The sequence below is a fragment of the Electrona antarctica genome (genome assembly GCF_951216825.1).
Source record: "Electrona antarctica genome assembly, chromosome: 17".
Taxonomy (NCBI): domain Eukaryota; kingdom Metazoa; phylum Chordata; class Actinopteri; order Myctophiformes; family Myctophidae; genus Electrona; species Electrona antarctica.
Genome location: NC_136798.1, coordinates 3,510,508 through 3,527,083, shown reverse-complemented (window position 1 = coordinate 3,527,083; position 16,576 = coordinate 3,510,508). Strand labels below are relative to the sequence as shown.

Sequence of the window (16,576 nt, the reverse complement as noted above, 5' to 3'; positions counted from 1 at the left end):
AACTAATTTTTTTTTCTAATAAAACTGTTGTTATTTTGTTCTGTAAAGCGACTTTGGGTACCTTGAAAAGCGCTATATAAATTGTATGTATGTATGTATGTATGTATTATTATTATTATTATTATTATTATTATTATTATTATTATTATTATTATTATTATTATTATTATTATTATTCCTTATGTTATTTCTATTTATGGAACAGTGATGTAACAGCGCCTCCCTGGTGGTGCCAACCCAGAAGTGCAGCTAGCGGCCGGTTGCCATGGAGGCGGAGCAGCGTCAGTGACAGCCAGGCAGCAGCAGCACACTGACGGGTAGGATAGGCGTGCCTTCCTGGATACTAGTGGCTACTCTTTTATCGGATAATTACAGGATCGAAAAATACCACATATTCTAAAAAAAAAAAAAAGAAAACATGGTCACGATTCAGTCGCTGAATGAATTAAGTAAAGGGAGGGCTGTGTGGGCCAGTGTGCGAATAACGTTAAAGGTAACTGCTAGTTTGCTAATTTAGCTGGCTATGCTAGCTTGTTGTTTTTGAACAGGCTATGTTAACGACCATATGTCTATGTTAACGACGGCTGGTCCAGCCAACATGCTTGCTTATTTACTAGTTTAACAAACGAAGAGGACTGTAAGGGGGAATTAATGGTCGAAGAGTGACAACGGAAAGGTTGGTGCTGGCGAACATATAAAGCTACACATTTGCACCTGTTGATGATAGCATGATAGCAGCTGCCCAGCTAGGTTCTAGTGGCAGCAGCTTACGTTTATTAGCTAGTCATAATAACACTAATAGTTCCTGTCGAAAAGCGGTTATTTGAATGTAGTTTCAATCAGCTGTATTTCAATCCACTTTTAACTAAACTTTGGAGATCTGCTACTAGTAATAACAACATAGAGACGGATTGTGTTGCTGTTGTTGACTTATTGACGTCCAGCAACGTGCCTACATGGCTGTCAGCAGCAGAAGGCGGCCCTGTTGTGTTTAATCCCATCTGTCACTGAAGTCACCAGCAACAACACAACACACGCTGCTAAAAGAAATGTTTTTGTTTTCACCATTGCATTTTTTTTAAACTGCGAGTTTAAATATGATAATCCAAGCTGGTTTAAGCTTTTGCATGATGAATACTAAGAGATTATTTAGGCATTATAGATGTTGTTATCCAGGTCAGAACCTAAACAAAGTGGAATAAATGTCATGAAGTATATATTCAGTCAACAAAAAAAACGTTTACCAAAGCTTAATTTTGAGCCAGTGCCTGCGTGCCTTGTGATTGTATTGTTGTCGAAGATAAATTAAAGGCCAGGGTGTCCATAGCAACAGAGATGGAGTACTTAACTTAGCCTTGAATTTAATGTCAAGTCTAATGTGTGCACGCCCTGTGTGCTTAGCAACAAAATGATCTGACCTCTCAATAAGTCATACGAGTGCAATCAGTGGCAGCAGAGAGGAACAGTGTTATATAATAATACATCATTCGCCCTCATGGAAAGTTCTGCTTCTCATGTTCAGTCGCTTAGTGACCAAGAGACGCACACTATAATAGCAAGCGAGCCAGTTGGCCCAGCTTCTTCAAGCGAGCCAGTTGGCCCAGCTTCTTCAAGCGAGCCAGTTGGCCCAGCTTCTTCAAGCGAGCCAGTTGGCCCAGCTTCTTCAAGCGAGCCAGTTGGCCCAGCTTCTTCAAGCGAGCCAGTTGGCCCAGCTTCTTCAAGCGAGCCAGTTGGCCCAGCTTCTTCAAGCGAGTGGCTCAAGAAAGAGGTAGTCTTGGAATCCTGAAGGTTGCAGGTCCAATCCCCGGCTCTTCCTGGCAAAGTTTCCTTGAGCAAGACACTGACGCCCCTAATACTGCTCCCGATGAGCAGGTTGGTGCCTTGCCTCTGCCATCGGTGTGTGGATGTGTTAATGTACATTGTAATGTAAAGTGCTTTGGAGAAAATGTAATTATTTTCTGAAATAACTACTCGTCTTGGTCCAGAACAGATGATAATGATAATAATAAGATCTCAAACTTATATAGGCCTTAATATCCAGTTCTACTTAGTGGGTAACATGCCCTTGTTATTGTAATGCAAAATAGTATCTGTTGTTTGAGACGTATTTATTTTAAAATGTTTATTTGCGACATCGTGACTGATCATTTTCCTCTTTTCCCATCCATAAAGTGTTTCCAGAACAAGCCATGGAAAAAGTCAAGGAATCAGAAAACACCGCCCTCACCTACGGAGACAACCGGGATGAACAAAGTCGTCAATCCGTACGGACCACACCAGGGAAACATTCCCAAACATCGTCGTTCCAAAGTCCAAAACGTAGCAGCAGCCACCGGGACAAGAACCGGGACGCAGACGAGAAGGAGAGCTCTGCTCTGGACAGGTCCAAAACCCGCATCTGGGATCCAGACCCAGACCGGGATAGGATGTCGGATGAAGAAGAACGACGGAGAAGCAGTAGATCGTTTTATTCGGATAAATATGAGAACGAGTCTCTCTCTGAGCGCTCACTTTCACCGTACTCTCGGTCCAGGACACCGTCCCCATCTCCACCCAGAGGAGGGCAGGCCAAGAAGATATCTAACAGCCCCGGCTACAAGAAAGGTGGGTAAAGCACCGGGGTAATGCAGACACACACACACACGATCAATCAATCACAATCAATTAATGAATTATTATACCATTGTGTACATCAGTCAAACGTTTGTTTCTGAAAGTTAGTTAACTTTCCAGTAGATGGCAGCATAGCACTCATTTCCAGTATTGTGGCATGGCATCTGGGAAGAATGTGTCAACCCATATCTTACTTACAGCAGTGGTTCCCGAACTCTTTCATGTCAAGGACCCCCAAATTGACACAAAGATATGCCAAAACTGCCTCCCCCTGGCCAGCCGGGGCGCCTGATGGAGGGGAAAGGAACGGGTTGGAATAACGTGTTCCTTCCACGCGCTACGTCCAACCAGGGAAACTCTCCCCTGTCAGGTGTAAAGGAGCAACTTGGACACTCATGCATGAAGGAAGCATGAGTTCAAGTCCGTTGCTCTCCCCAGGTTGGCGGAGGGTGTGTAGAGGCCAGGATCACATTAGATAATTGACACAGGGGTGAAAAATAGGTTACAAAATCGTGGGATAAAATAAATAAAAACATATGCCAGGGAATGCCAGAAATGTTGTCTAATCTAATTACCCCGCAAAAACAAAAAAATGCATATTAATGTGCTCTGTTCTCCTGTCTCCCACCAGGGGCTGCTGTGGTACGTCGGGGTGTGCCTCGCCACCAGCGTCCTGGCGGTGGGACCCACTCCCAGCAGCATCGGTTGGGCGTGCGCTCCCAGAGCAAAGACTCCACGGCGCCCTCCAAAGACCTGGACCTGGTCACCAAGCGCCTGCTGTCGGCCCGCCTGCTGAAAATCAACGAGCTGCGAAACTCCTTCGCTGAGCTAGGGCTGCGCACCGAGGAGCTACAGAAGGAAAACCGCATCCTGAAACAGGTATAGGGTCCATTCTTTGCACTTTCAGAGTTCCATTCTGGGCGGGAACCCCTTTTGGTGTTTTAAGCATTATGTTCTACTTTCTATTAGCGGTGCCGTGCTACCGAGTGCCGCGCTACGAGCTTGTAGATCTGCTAATTTTGAAAAATTGTGAAAATGTGTTGCAAATCTTTGAATATATAATCTTTCAGAGAGAGCGTTTTTAACTCAAGTCTCTGCTTCTGGGGGGTCACTGGAACAACATATTCAGATGGGGGTCGCCGGCCAATTACATATAATTTTTGGGGGTCCTTGACATGAAAATGTTTGAGAACCACTGACATAGAAACATAGGTTTTTCAAGACATTATTTTGTGAAATCGTCTGCAGGTCTAAATGGGTTAACCTTCAGAACTTTGCTGTGTGGCTACAGTATGAGCTTTGGTGGAATGGCTGTTAAAGACCTCTCCTGCAAGAGGGGCACCATGTGCATCATTCATATAGCTGAGTTCGATTCTGTCTTGAAGACCTGTGTTCCATCCATGTCATGCCCCTCTCAGCCCTCAGTTTCCTGTCTCTTTATACTATCAGGAATTATATGTATATAGTTTATCATTAATGGGGGGGTCAGTTCAGTTCGTATAAGTGCTTGGTAAATGCTTTGATAAACAATGCACGCAGCCTCATGTAAGATGAAGCAAAATTGTGAGCTGCTGAGTGAGTATATCCTTTTTTCTTTGAGGGTGGACATGCAAACACATGCAAATCAGAGTTTATCCTAACAAAATGCTCTAAAAACACCTTATAAGGGTACAGGACTTGGCAGATTTATTTCCCTCTCTGTATAAATTCAATAATTATACATTTATTCCATGCCTGGAATAAACTAGCATTCCAGCTTTTTGATGAATTGAACATGGTGGACCCTGTTGTAAACAAGTGTAATGCTTAATTGGGTCGTCCACTCACAGTTAACAGCCTTTGTATTGAGTTTGTGCTTGAAATGTACTGTAATTCTGCAAACTGTTAATACAATTTTAAATCAATCAATCAATCAAGCTCAGACACGCACCCTCTGTAGACATTTTTAAATCTCAACTCTTGCTTTTAGTTGAGTTTTAATATCTGCATTCCTACTCTATCCTGACTGATTTGCTGCATGTTATGTTTTATTTTTATGTTTTTACGCTTTTATTTTGTTCTTTGCCATTGTTTTATCATTTTAACTATTTGCTTGTGTTTTATTGCTATTTTTATGTTCTGCCCTGTGAAGAACTTTGAGCTGCATTTATGTATGAAAGGTGCTATATAAATAAAGTTTATTATTATTTAAAACATCCTTCTCTCTTCCGACACTCCTCCAGCTCCAGGTGCGTCAGGAGAAGGCCCTGCATCGCTACGACGACACGGAGAGCGAGATCACCCAGCTGCTGTCGCGCCACAACAACGAGACGCACGCGCTGCGCGAGCGGCTGCGGCGGGCGCAGGAGCGCGAGCGGGCAGGGGAACGGCAGCTGAAGGCCAGCGACGAGCGTCTGCAGAGGAGCCAGGCGGCTGGCGCCCGGCTGAAGAAGCTGGCCGAGCAGCGGGAGCTCGGACCCCGGGAGGAGCTGAGCCGCCAGCTGGAGGAACAGAAGACGCGGACCCTGGAGGGAGAACGCAGGATAAAGGTGAGAACAACGGCCTTCTACAGCAGGGATGGGCAACTTTGACGATGGAGAGGGCCACGATATTTCCACACTCACTCCAGAGGGGCCACATTGAATATTACTGTTGTAGCAAAAATAGCCGATCTATAAGCTCAAAACGTGTCGCAGTGCGCCCGCTCGCGCTCCTGCACTATTTTTGAATTGGAATCTTGAAGTAACCTTGTTATTTAATTTCAAATGCATTTAATTATAATTATGTTAACTTTATGAACCAAATACAGCTGGTTCATAAAGTCGGTGCAAGCACCGAGTGCCGCGATACGACCTTGTGGATCTGCTATTTTTGAAAAATCGTGAAAATGTGGCGCAAATCTTTGAACGTTTTTAACTTGTATCTTTGCTTCTAGGGGGGTCCCTGGAACAACATATTTTGAGATTGGGGTCCATGGCCAATTGCTTATAATTTTGGGGGTCCTTTCCTTGACATGAGTAAGGTTTAACACCACTGACAGAAACATTTTTCAGAAAACCTGATTTTATTTTTTAAGAAGGCCTCGGCCCTAAAAGTGTTAACCTGACTCCGCCAGATTGGGGCGGTATTGAGTCACAAGTTCACAGCACAGCCATTCCATGTGCTATAATAGGGTTTCGTTTTTGATTGACTGAATACTTTATTCAACAGAAATGCAAACAACAACAGCGTACAGTCAAGCACTTGGTCCTTATTCGGGGTCTTATTTACATTTCGGGTCCTATATATCTATTCAATTCATTCATGAGTCTGTATATAATGTATGAAAGTTGAGTCATGGTTGAGAATCTATGCATGTGAAATCTCAGTTACACCAACATTGATGCAATATGTGTGTTATTAGACAGCCTTTTTTATGCCATGGCTTTGTAGGAGGCGAGGTGTTCCATCTAGAAATGGGCCTGCCTGCGTGCGTTTCCGGGGCTTAAACCTTGCCCAAATATGGATGACGGACGTCACAGTACTGATGTTGTACATGACGTGTGTGTGTGTGTGTGTGTGTGTGTGTGTGTGTGTGTGTGTGTGTGTGTGTGTGTGTGCGTGTGCGTGTGTGCGCGTGTGTGCAGGAGCTGGAGCGCAGCATGGAGCTCAGCAGCAGTAGTTACCAGCGGCAGCTCGCTACAGAGAAAAGGAAGTATGTCAACGCTCAGAACGCCATCATGGATCTACAGGAAGACCTTGCTCGACTGGGCAACAAACTCAAGGTATACACACACACACACACACACACACACACACACACACACACACACACACACACACACACACACACACACACACACACACACACACACACACACACACACACATTTCCACCTGGCTTTTAATCACAGCCTAGTTTAATTCCAATTACCAGCTCAGTGGCCTTGTGGTTAGAGTGTCCGACCTGAGACTGGGAGGTCGGGGTTCAATCCCCGGCCGGGTCATACCAAAGACTCTGAAAATGGGACCCAGTGCCTCCCTGCTTGACACTCAGCATCAAGGGTTGGATTGGGGGTAAGTCCCTGCGACATACTAGCGTCATATCCAGGGGGTGTACTTGTACATCAAGCTGCCTTGAAGAAACAGGAGATAGGCTCCTGCCCTATGGGCCTCATGGCTTGGCAAGGCTACTTACTTTGTTTAATTCCAACCTTTTACTTGATCACCTCTTATCTTAGTGTCTTATTATATCAATATGTACCTGATACTGTACTTGATATTGATGTATTGATCTTATTTGATTGTATTGTTGATGTTTTTTGACTTGTACAGCACTTTGGTCGATGACGGTCAACGTAAAGTTTGATTTGATTTGATGTCATACATAGAACTATGTGCACACAAGTAGCCTACTCACTGGCATACATCCTTGTGCGTACACAGATTCCTAGATGTGGGCTGGCTAATTCTTCATTCTAATAATAATAATATAATTTCCATCCCTTTCAGGAGAAGGAGAGAGAGCTGGATTCCAGAAACATCTATGCCAACCGCATGGTGAAACCCACCCCTAGGAAAGATAATGACAGCGACATGAAAAGTACAGGTTTGTTGCGGTGCCTAGTTGTTGGTTATGATTTGTTTGTTTATATTGTCACAGAAACTGCATCATTTCCTGGGATGCATGGTTTTGAAGGGAGTAGGGATGTTAATCGATTAATCGCCGTTAAGAAATTAATCGGTAGTCGTTAACAGTTAATAACTAATCGTAATTCATTTTAAAAAAAACCTGTATCTTCAATGGTCAAATAGATATTTGATTAAGGAATATAATATGCCTTTTGTATTATTTCTGTATATCAGCAAAATGTAGATTTGTATGTTAGGAGAAGGAGGAGAGACCCGCACACCGCCACTTGCTGGTTCAAGAGTTTTATTTTAAATAAGAGTCATAGCAACGTTTCGGCCTTTCGGCCTTCTTGAAGCAGCAAGTGGCGGTGTGCGGGTCTCTCCTCCTTCTCTAAAACGTTTGCTGCTCTGCCAGGACCTTGAAGCAGCAAGTGGCGGTGTGCGGGTCTCTCCTCCTTCTCTAAAACGTTTGCTGCTCTGCCAGGACCTTGAAGCAGCAAGTGGCGGTGTGCGGGTCTCTCCTCCTTCTCTAAAACGTTTGCTGCTCTGCCAGGACCTTGAAGCAGCAAGTGGCGGTGTGCGGGTCTCTCCTCCTTCTCTAAAACGTTTGCTGCTCTGCCAGGACCTATACGCCTATACCTGCTGTAAAATTAAACCGGGTGTGCGGAATTCATCTCTCTAATAAAGATTTGTATGTTAGACATTGAGGGAAATTAAGATTCTCAGATTTTTTACCAAAACGTTGCTTATCAACTAACCGGTTAATCGATCGATAACCTTATCAAAACATATCAATTAACTATTAATGCATGCATCGATAACTCACATCCCTAGAAGGGAGTAGTTATGGGAAATGAACACTGATGTGAACTGCATGTTTTGAAATGAGAGAATCCCAGTACATCCTCAGGGGGACATGTGTATTAAAACCAAAAGGGGCAAGGACCAACACAAAGGGTAGATAGATGTATATCTAAAATAGGGGTAGACTTGTGGAATAGCCTGGATAATGAACTAAAACTATGCACATCACTTACCAAATGTATCGAATTTAAAAAGCTATTTAAAAGTAGGGTAAACATTATCATTATTATTATCATAAGATCATTATTATTAACATTATTAAACATTAACATAAGATTATTATCATAAGTTCTAAAAAATACTAAGTTAAAAAAAATGCTTTATTTATCTTTTTCTGTTTCCTTTGTATTTTATTTATTTTCTTTGTATTAATTTTGTATTTTGTTTCTTTTCTTAAAAAAGGCTAGGCAAAATAAGCTTCGGCTTCAGCCTAGACCTTTTCGGTGCTACCTCTTTGTAAAAAACATAAATGCAAATGATGAAACTTAACATGTAAATGTAAGCACCAAAATAAACTATTCATTCATTCATTCATTCATCCCACATCCTGTAGTCTCCAGTAGGAACAGCACCAAGGCAGTGCAGACTGAAGCAGACAGGATGTCCAGTCTGGACTTCCCCACCCCTCCACCCATCACTCCCGATGCCAACAACCAGCAGGCGCCCAATGGCTACCTATCGCTCAAGGTAAAGAGTCTCTACTTCCAGGCTCCATCTTCATTCTAGAAAAAACATACTTAACACCACGAACGCCCGGGGGTATTTAGGAGTCAGGACCATTAAATCAGAGCGCCCAGAGATTTGCAGCAACGGAGCACATTTAGCGACGCACCAGGCCCCACCCCGGATGTAGCTGAAGTAGCTAGATGTAGCCAAAACACCCCCGAGGTGATCGACAACAACGGGAGGTATGATTAATTCTAACACGACTAGCGACGGGACCGCGATGGCCCTTCTAAAACATAATCTTTGATTAGAATTGGACGGAATGATTTAGATCAAGAGTTATTCACGTTTTTAGATTTTCGATCTGATCCGCTAAAATGGGGGGGGACATTTTGGATGACGTCCCAACTGGAAACTACATCGAATGTTGCCCAACAGACGCTCCCAGCCTGTGGAGCGATGCGATCGGTTTTGATATCGATAAATCTCCGTCCTTTTATTAATCTCCGTCCTGAGCGCTGGGCGTTACTATTTGATATGACGGAGAACTCCGTTTATGCCGCTCAGGGTGTTAATTGACTGTGGTCCCCCAGGGGGCTGTAGTGACGAAAAATATTCCACGGTTACGATACAACAACAACGGGGAACAGAGCGACATTACACTCCATAGACTTTGCATTGTGCCTCAATTATCCAGAAGCCCTGAGAAGCCAGGCTCAGGGATCTTTTTTTTTTTTTTTTTTTTTTTTTTTGCTTTCGCCTTTTATTTTATATATTTTATGGAGGGATAGACAGTAGGCTGACAGGAGATGGGGGGAAGACATGCAGTAAAGGCCGTCGGGATCGGGAGTCGAACCTGCGGCACACTGCCAGACTGGATTGCCAGCCAAGGTGCCTGGACCACTGAGCCATGGCCCAGGCCGGCTCAGGGATTTATTTTCCGGTCACGTGATCCAAATGTGGGACGTATCCTAGAGGGAAAATTCTTGTGATCAAAAACTGCGAATTCAACAATGGCAACATAACTCATGTAACTTGTGTTTGGGAGGGAAAGAGGTCTTTATCAATCAACTCGTGAAGGGGAGTCAATGTGTTAATTAATAATTCAAACTGATTTCGAGCTTCCAAATACAGATTTTTATTTTTTTGCAGATATCTGCACCAAAGACACTTTTTAACAAAACATAAAGATTGGGAGAAAGCAATGAAACCCATTCCAATTGAAGAGAGAGATGTATGCATTTTTAATTTGATGAGGATAGGAAGGTAATTGATTTTAACAAATCTTCTTGGACATGTGCCCTAACAGCTCATTGTATATAAAGGAGAGATTAGAAGCTGAAATGGGTATAGATAAACATATCACCAGATACATGGAAAGAAATATACATGAAGCACACCTTGTACCTAATTCAAACACATGGAGGGAATTCAAATGGAAAGTGATGACTAGATTTTTTCAGGACACCAGAAATAGGGGCCAAAATGGGACCAACTCATTCGAAGAGATGTTGAAGGGCTGTGGGTCACATATCGGGAACCACAATCGTATATTCTGGGCCTGTCCCAAATTAAGACTGTTCTGGAGGGAGATATCTCTGAAGCACTAAAATACGTTTTTGTCAGAATATCACAGAGGATCCCATGGAGATGTTGCTGGGACTCTGGGAGTGGTGCCGGAGGGGATAGAGGGCAGAGCCAAAAAAACACCTACTCCATACTACTCACAGCGGCCGTAAAATGAAACCAGATCCATGACATAGAATATGTGGACTGAAAAAGTATGGGAAATGTATCATGTTTTTGACTAATTAGTTGCTGCGAGAGTGAGGTCTAGCACTAGCATGACTGAAGTAAAATGAGACACAAGTAGCATGTGCTTAAATTCATATTTAGAAAAAAATTCAGATGTCAAAGATTTCTGAGATGATAGAATGGTGATGGATGATGATGGTCATGGAAGGGTTAACCTTCTGAAAGCTCCATGGGCAAAGATAATCAACTTCAAAATCTTAAAAAAACGGTCAAAATGACCTCTCAGACATGGTAGTGCTAGCCAATAACAACTCAGGATTCCTGGATCGCTGCCCTCCACAATTTCCTATCCAACATCAGGTTCTTGAGCTCTGCAGTGTTGTCGACAAGCTGTCGTTCCGCAGCACGTCTACATAGGTGGTACGCTTCTTTCCCCTCCTGGCTTTGCTCTGGGTTGGCTCCCATAGGGTCAATTTTTCTTGCCTCATTGTCACGCTGTCATTGTCATAAATGTTCTATCCATGTATGTTGATTTATGTTTTTTTATTCTTCTAAAACATGATTTGTAAACAGCTGAAGAACGGGGGGGGAAAAGAAGAAAAACAAACAGTTGTAAAAAGTTGACAAAACTGAAATAAAAACAAAGTAAAAAAAGACAGTTTAGCTACATAACCCGCTTTCCATGCTATTTAATGCATGTTTCTCCCATGCGTAATACGCTAAACCCGCTATTTGTTTTATGTGTTTAATTTGCCGTTATTTAATAATTTAAAAAAAATAGCGGATTTGTCGTGGACCTGGTGACGAGGCCGTCGCGTACTTGCGTTATGATGACGAAACCAGAAATCGACCCGTGCTCTGGGCTGCAAGGGCTTCTGGGAAAATGAGTTCAATGCAAGTGAAACGTAGTTTCAACTGGACTCCAGCAGCCTTCACTGCTTGTCTCGCATCGCGGCGGTGGAATATTTTTCGGTTTGACAACAAGCCATGGAACTATTTTCAGGGGGATTTTCATGGATCAAAGGAGCAAATACTTCGGCGTTATGCTCCAAAGGTAATGAAACAATCTCGGCAGCCTCGGTATATGTCACCTTTTAATCTAAAGCCGTCAATGTGTTAACTACATTGATTCATCTCACTCTGCCCCCCTCTCGATTACTTTCCTCTCTTCAGGAACTTGACGAGGTGGACAGAAAACGGAGTGAAATGGAGGAAAGGAAGGCTCTAGAGCGGGAACAGCAGAGGAGGAAAGACGTGGAATTGGACAATGGCAAGGAAAGAAAGCGAGAGAAAGACAAGAAACGGCCACTAGACAGGGAACTGAACGCCTTGGAGGCAAAAGCCAGGACTCTAAGAGACGGTAAGCTTGTACAAGCACCATGTTTTTGTTCAGGTCCGTCATGCCCTGACTTAACTTGCCCTGTCGGTACGACAGATGGTTTTTTAGCAAAAGGCCGATGCACCCCTCAGAAGGCTAGCGACAGGTGCGTAGGGCAATAGAGCATACATTATAAAGGGTATCTTTGAAAAGGTCCCGCACACTGTCAGACAATGTTGCTCTTAATTGGGTCGACGTTCCGGTCGATTAGACCTTCATCGGGACAGACAAGTACAGCAGGTCAACTTTAATGTCTTTATTCCTTGACAATGTAAAGAGTGTACAGTATGTCATCAGTGAGGTTCAGGACACTGCTTAAGCCCAACGTTTATTTGGTTGATAAAGATGTTTCGTTGACTGATATGTTGTAAAGATTTCTTATTAAACATGAATTAAACACAGCGCTCTTCCCACAGGCCGGCAGAAAGAGAAGGAGGAGGGTGGAAACGCTTTGAACCGAAAGGACGTAGAGAACGGGAAGCACGGCCGCAAGCCTCTATGCAGTCCGCATGTGGCAGAGGAGGAACCGTGTAAGAAAGAGCAGCCTCTGGAGAGTCCGCATGCTGTGGCAGAGGAGGAACAGTGTAAGAAAGAGCAGCTCCTGGCCAGGATGCATGAGATAGACTGTCAGAACAAGCCCCTGCAGCACCCCGTGTCCACTGAAACCGATTCCACCCTTTCCCATTCCGGTGTTGTTGGTACTAGTGGTACCGCAGTCCGTTCCCCACCTCCTCGCTTTACCGAATCAAGGAACCAGAACCCCGCCATCTTCCGCTTCACGGAGACAACAGAGGAGTCGAATAATTTGCGCGTGGGCGCCGGGAGCCGGGAAGGGGGGGGTAGGAGAAGTGTGGCCATAGACGCTGGAGCGGGAACATTGGGGGTTGGGAGGAGAGGCACCCGCGTGCCCCAAGCCTCCAACGAGGACATGGCGTTTGGAAGCTACGCCCCGTCTTTCGGACGTGCGGCCGCTCGAAGCTCCTCCTCCGGCTTCCCTCCACCTCCGCCTCCGCCCAGAGAGGACAGGGACTCCACCTTCGAGGCGACAGGGCCCAGCGGTATCGGACGGATGGAGAAAGACAGGGACTCCACCTTCGAGGCGATAGGGAAAGACAGGGACTCTACCTTCGAGGCTATAGGGCTCAGAGGGACGGAGAAAGACAGGGACTCTACCTTCGAGGCTATAGGGCTCAGAGGGACGGAGAAAGACAGGGACTCTACCTTCGAGGCAATAGGGCTCAGAGGGACGGAGAAAGACAAAAGGGACAGCGGGTCGGGGAAGGACAGGAAGTCTAACCTGATGCAGCAGCTGTTTGGAGCCCTGGCCACGCCCGTCACCTACGACGCCACCTCCAATAAGATGGAGGTTCTCAGTAACCCTCCCACCACCAATGGGATACGCACGAGAAGGGAGGGACTGTTAAACTTCAACTCACCTGCCCCCACCGGCACCCCCCCAACCCCCGTGCTGGGCGCCCTGCACGTGGCCGAGAGCAAGCCCGTGGTCCGCGCCATCGCCTCGTTCGATGACGACATCGAGGAGCTCACTTTGTGAATCTGCTCTGATTGGACGTTTGAGTACGGCTGTCTGCGGGGTGATGTTGTGATTCGCTGTGATTGTACGTGGAGGTTGTCATTGCTTCTGATGAAGCTAAACTTAATACAGCACCAATGGATGTGAGTTTCATTTATATTCACTGTAATAGAGCGCCGAACGGATTTATGGCTCTTTGAAGGGAGCCGGATCTCTGGGATCCGTTCCTTTCAGAGAGTCGTTCAAAAGACTGGCTCTTTTGAATGATGTTCCCGATGGGTGCGGGGGGGGGGGGGGGGGGGGGGGGGGGAACTCTGTCTGCCCAGTGTCCCCCCAGTACCTCCCCAGGGCCTCCCTAGTGACTCCCCAGTGCCTGCCCAGTGTCCCCCCCAGTGTATCCTGCTTAGGGCGCCAGCTTGCTCATGAACGGCCCTGGTTGAAACCTCCCTGCCCCCCTCCTCCCCTCCTCCTCTAAAAAGGAACGGCTCCCTACTGTGAACCGGATCCCATCGTTCCTTTCAAAGAGCCGTTCAAATGATCCGACTCGTTCACGAACGTCACATCTCTACGCCGAAGTCCATACGTCACTCGCTCATCCCCTCGATTCCCGGAAGTAATTTCTCTATGGAGAATAACATCGGTTCATCTTAAAATCGTCTCATATAAGCGTTGTGGTCCAAAAATAAACAAGCTGTCTCTGCGTTATTGTCAGGGAGGTGTCTCTGTATCGTTTGCGACAGTCAGTCACTCGCATATGATACAGTCTGTTTCTAGCGACAATGTAACAAATTCCGTAGCAGTAACAATAGCGTTTTCTCTCAGTCAGTTGATTCTTCATATCCATATGAGTGAAACGGCCGGGATGACATATTTTTCAAACACAGTTCTTATATGAGGCGATCTAAAATCCCCCTATGGGGAATACAATGCAAATAAAAAGTACATGAACCCGTGGATTTGCGCCCTCTACCGATATTGACGTCAGACTTCGGTGCTCTATGACTTCAACATTATTATTATGTATCTCAGACCCATATGGTGTATGTGAAACCGATATAATCCATATGAAGAAAATTCAGAATGATAAAAAATCAATATGGTTGCCATATCTATATGTACTCAGGTAAAAGAGGTGTGTACATTCATGTAATGTGCATTGTGTGTGAACGACTAAGTAATATGACTTAGAGTAATGTATTTAGTTTTGATATCTTTAGATCGGTTTATGGGTATGAAATACATTGAGTTGTGGTCACTGCATGCAGACTCTTACTAAGGAAGTGTATAATGAGTTAACCCATGCAGGCCTGACGTAAAAACAAAATCCAAATCATGACAATTTTCTGAAAGATTTGAGGCACATTTTAACGATTTTTCAAAAATAGCAGACCTGCAAGTTCATAGTGGCGCGCTATGAGCTTGTAGATCTGCTATTTTTCAATAGCTAAATTATAACAATGTTTAAAACACCAAAAGGGGTTCCCGTCCAGAATGGGTTAATATTTACTATTTTCAAAAGTGATAATATTACTTTAAAAAGTATGTTATTCATTTTATTTTTTATATTACTTTTACCCCACTCCTACTGAAACATGTATGTATACAATAGGCTACAACCTGTTTAGCACTTTAGTGGAACGATAGTAGTTCAATACCGTAGTTCCACATCCTCACAGGAGGAGTCACCAATGAGCCAAATATTGCACACATTGCTTTCTTTGACACACACACACACACACACACACACACACAGGTACTTTGATGAATAACTGTAATATAATTACTGTTTTGACAATTGTAGTCCCTTAAACTATACTTATTACTGGGGAAAGTATTACAGTAATACATTACATAGTAATATTACTGCCCCACATTTTCTGGGAGTGAATTACCTTATAAAACCTGTGATTTGGTGTAATGTTTCTTTGTAACTACAGTATAACTATCAATTTACTGTATATTTATTTTTATTTAAATTATTACAATTATTTTAACTTTTAATTTTTTTGATGCTTTTTTTGATGTAGAATCATGAATACAGTTATCTTCATGATGGAGAGACTTGGGGCCCTATTTTCGCCAGTGCCTCCAATTTGTGCCTCCAATTTTGAAAACTAGCTGATCTGCATCGACACGTGAGTTTATTTTAGATTATTGGCTGTTTGAACTATTCAAAGGTTTTCAAAATAGTAAAAAAAAATCAGACCCGTCTGAATTGAGTGGTACTGTACTGTACTGTACAAGCCCTCCCTGTCCCGTGTGTGTGGACGGGGACAGACCCAGGGACACAGCCAGGGACACAGGGACAGACCCAGGGACACAGCCACACACATAGCTGTCTATAGGAGTGGTTGCACCATTATTATTTTTTGGGCTACAATACAGCCATGATGCTTACATTAGCTTGCACCACTCAACAATATAAAATAAAGTTTAGGGAAATAGGGGTAAGGCGAAAATAGGAGCCTTGGAGTGGCTACCACTACATGTGGTATGGTATAGCCTACAATACATGTAGGCTATAATGAGCATTTTTTTATTATTTTGTTTACATTAGGGCTTATAGGACAACATTATGTTGAGAACGGAACACATTCTGTTGTTTTAGACCGAAGGACTGAAAGGGCTTGTTTTATCCCCACATATAGCCTATATCTCTTTGTTTCTGTTAAAACCTAATAAATAAAATCCATCTCTAGTTTCTTAATCTCTCAAGAACAGATTTTGTGCTGGAAACAAACAGCAGAGGGTGCTGTTTTTTCTTTTCATTTTTTGCCGATGGGTTCCCAGATTGCTAAATTCTTAACAGTTGAAATAAAATATGTTTGCCATGATATGGAAAAAGGTAATGCTCTGCCAAATGTGGAAAAATGATTAAAGAACAGAGTAGGCCTATAGGAGTTCAATGTTGTACAATCACATTTGTGTGTAACAGGAATGTAATGTGTAGCTCTGGTCCATAGCTCTAAATGCAACGCATTAGAGCTATGGACCAGAGCTAAGGAATGTGCAGACAATATTGTTTGTGTTAATAGTGTGATAATAGTGTAATGTTGATATCAGTATAGCCTACCCTTTGCTCCTGATTGTGATTTCAGACAATCAAAAACAAACTGCAAACCTTTTCAGTTTCAAGTTTTCAATGACTTGTTAAGTTGTTGAAATGGATTAGTCAG

The 16,576-nt window shown here is 43.8% G+C and overlaps 1 protein-coding gene across 3 annotated transcripts; it reads left to right on the top strand.

Annotated features, from left to right (window-relative positions):
• Positions 1–225: 225 nt before the first annotated feature.
• Positions 226–13,575, top strand: lca5 (lebercilin LCA5). 3 transcript variants are annotated; one of them, XM_079526254.1, is made up of 9 exons: positions 226–317; positions 2,173–2,604; positions 3,245–3,492; positions 4,836–5,141; positions 6,219–6,356; positions 7,084–7,180; positions 8,621–8,754; positions 11,662–11,848; positions 12,283–13,575. In XM_079526254.1, exons 2-9 carry the CDS (start codon positions 2,190–2,192, stop codon positions 13,419–13,421), a joined length of 2,664 nt encoding a protein of 887 aa, XP_079382380.1. In that variant the 5' UTR covers positions 226–317; positions 2,173–2,189; the 3' UTR covers positions 13,422–13,575. The 3 variants fall into 3 exon arrangements, with proteins under 3 accessions (XP_079382380.1, XP_079382379.1, XP_079382381.1); XM_079526253.1 differs by lacking the exon at positions 226–317 and adding an exon at positions 362–676; XM_079526255.1 differs by lacking the exon at positions 226–317 and adding an exon at positions 404–493.
• Positions 13,576–16,576: the final 3,001 nt, after the last annotated feature.

Excerpts from the sequence above, each read along its gene's own strand:
- lca5 (XM_079526254.1), top strand. The coding sequence starts at position 2,190 with ATGGAAAAAGTCAAGGAATCAGAAAACACCGCCCTCACCTACGGAGAC. Across the intron at positions 8,755-11,661 it reads ATGGCTACCTATCGCTCAAG|GAACTTGACGAGGTGGACAG; the intron begins GTAAAGAGTCTC and ends TCCTCTCTTCAG. Across the intron at positions 11,849-12,282 it reads AGCCAGGACTCTAAGAGACG|GCCGGCAGAAAGAGAAGGAG; the intron begins GTAAGCTTGTAC and ends CTCTTCCCACAG.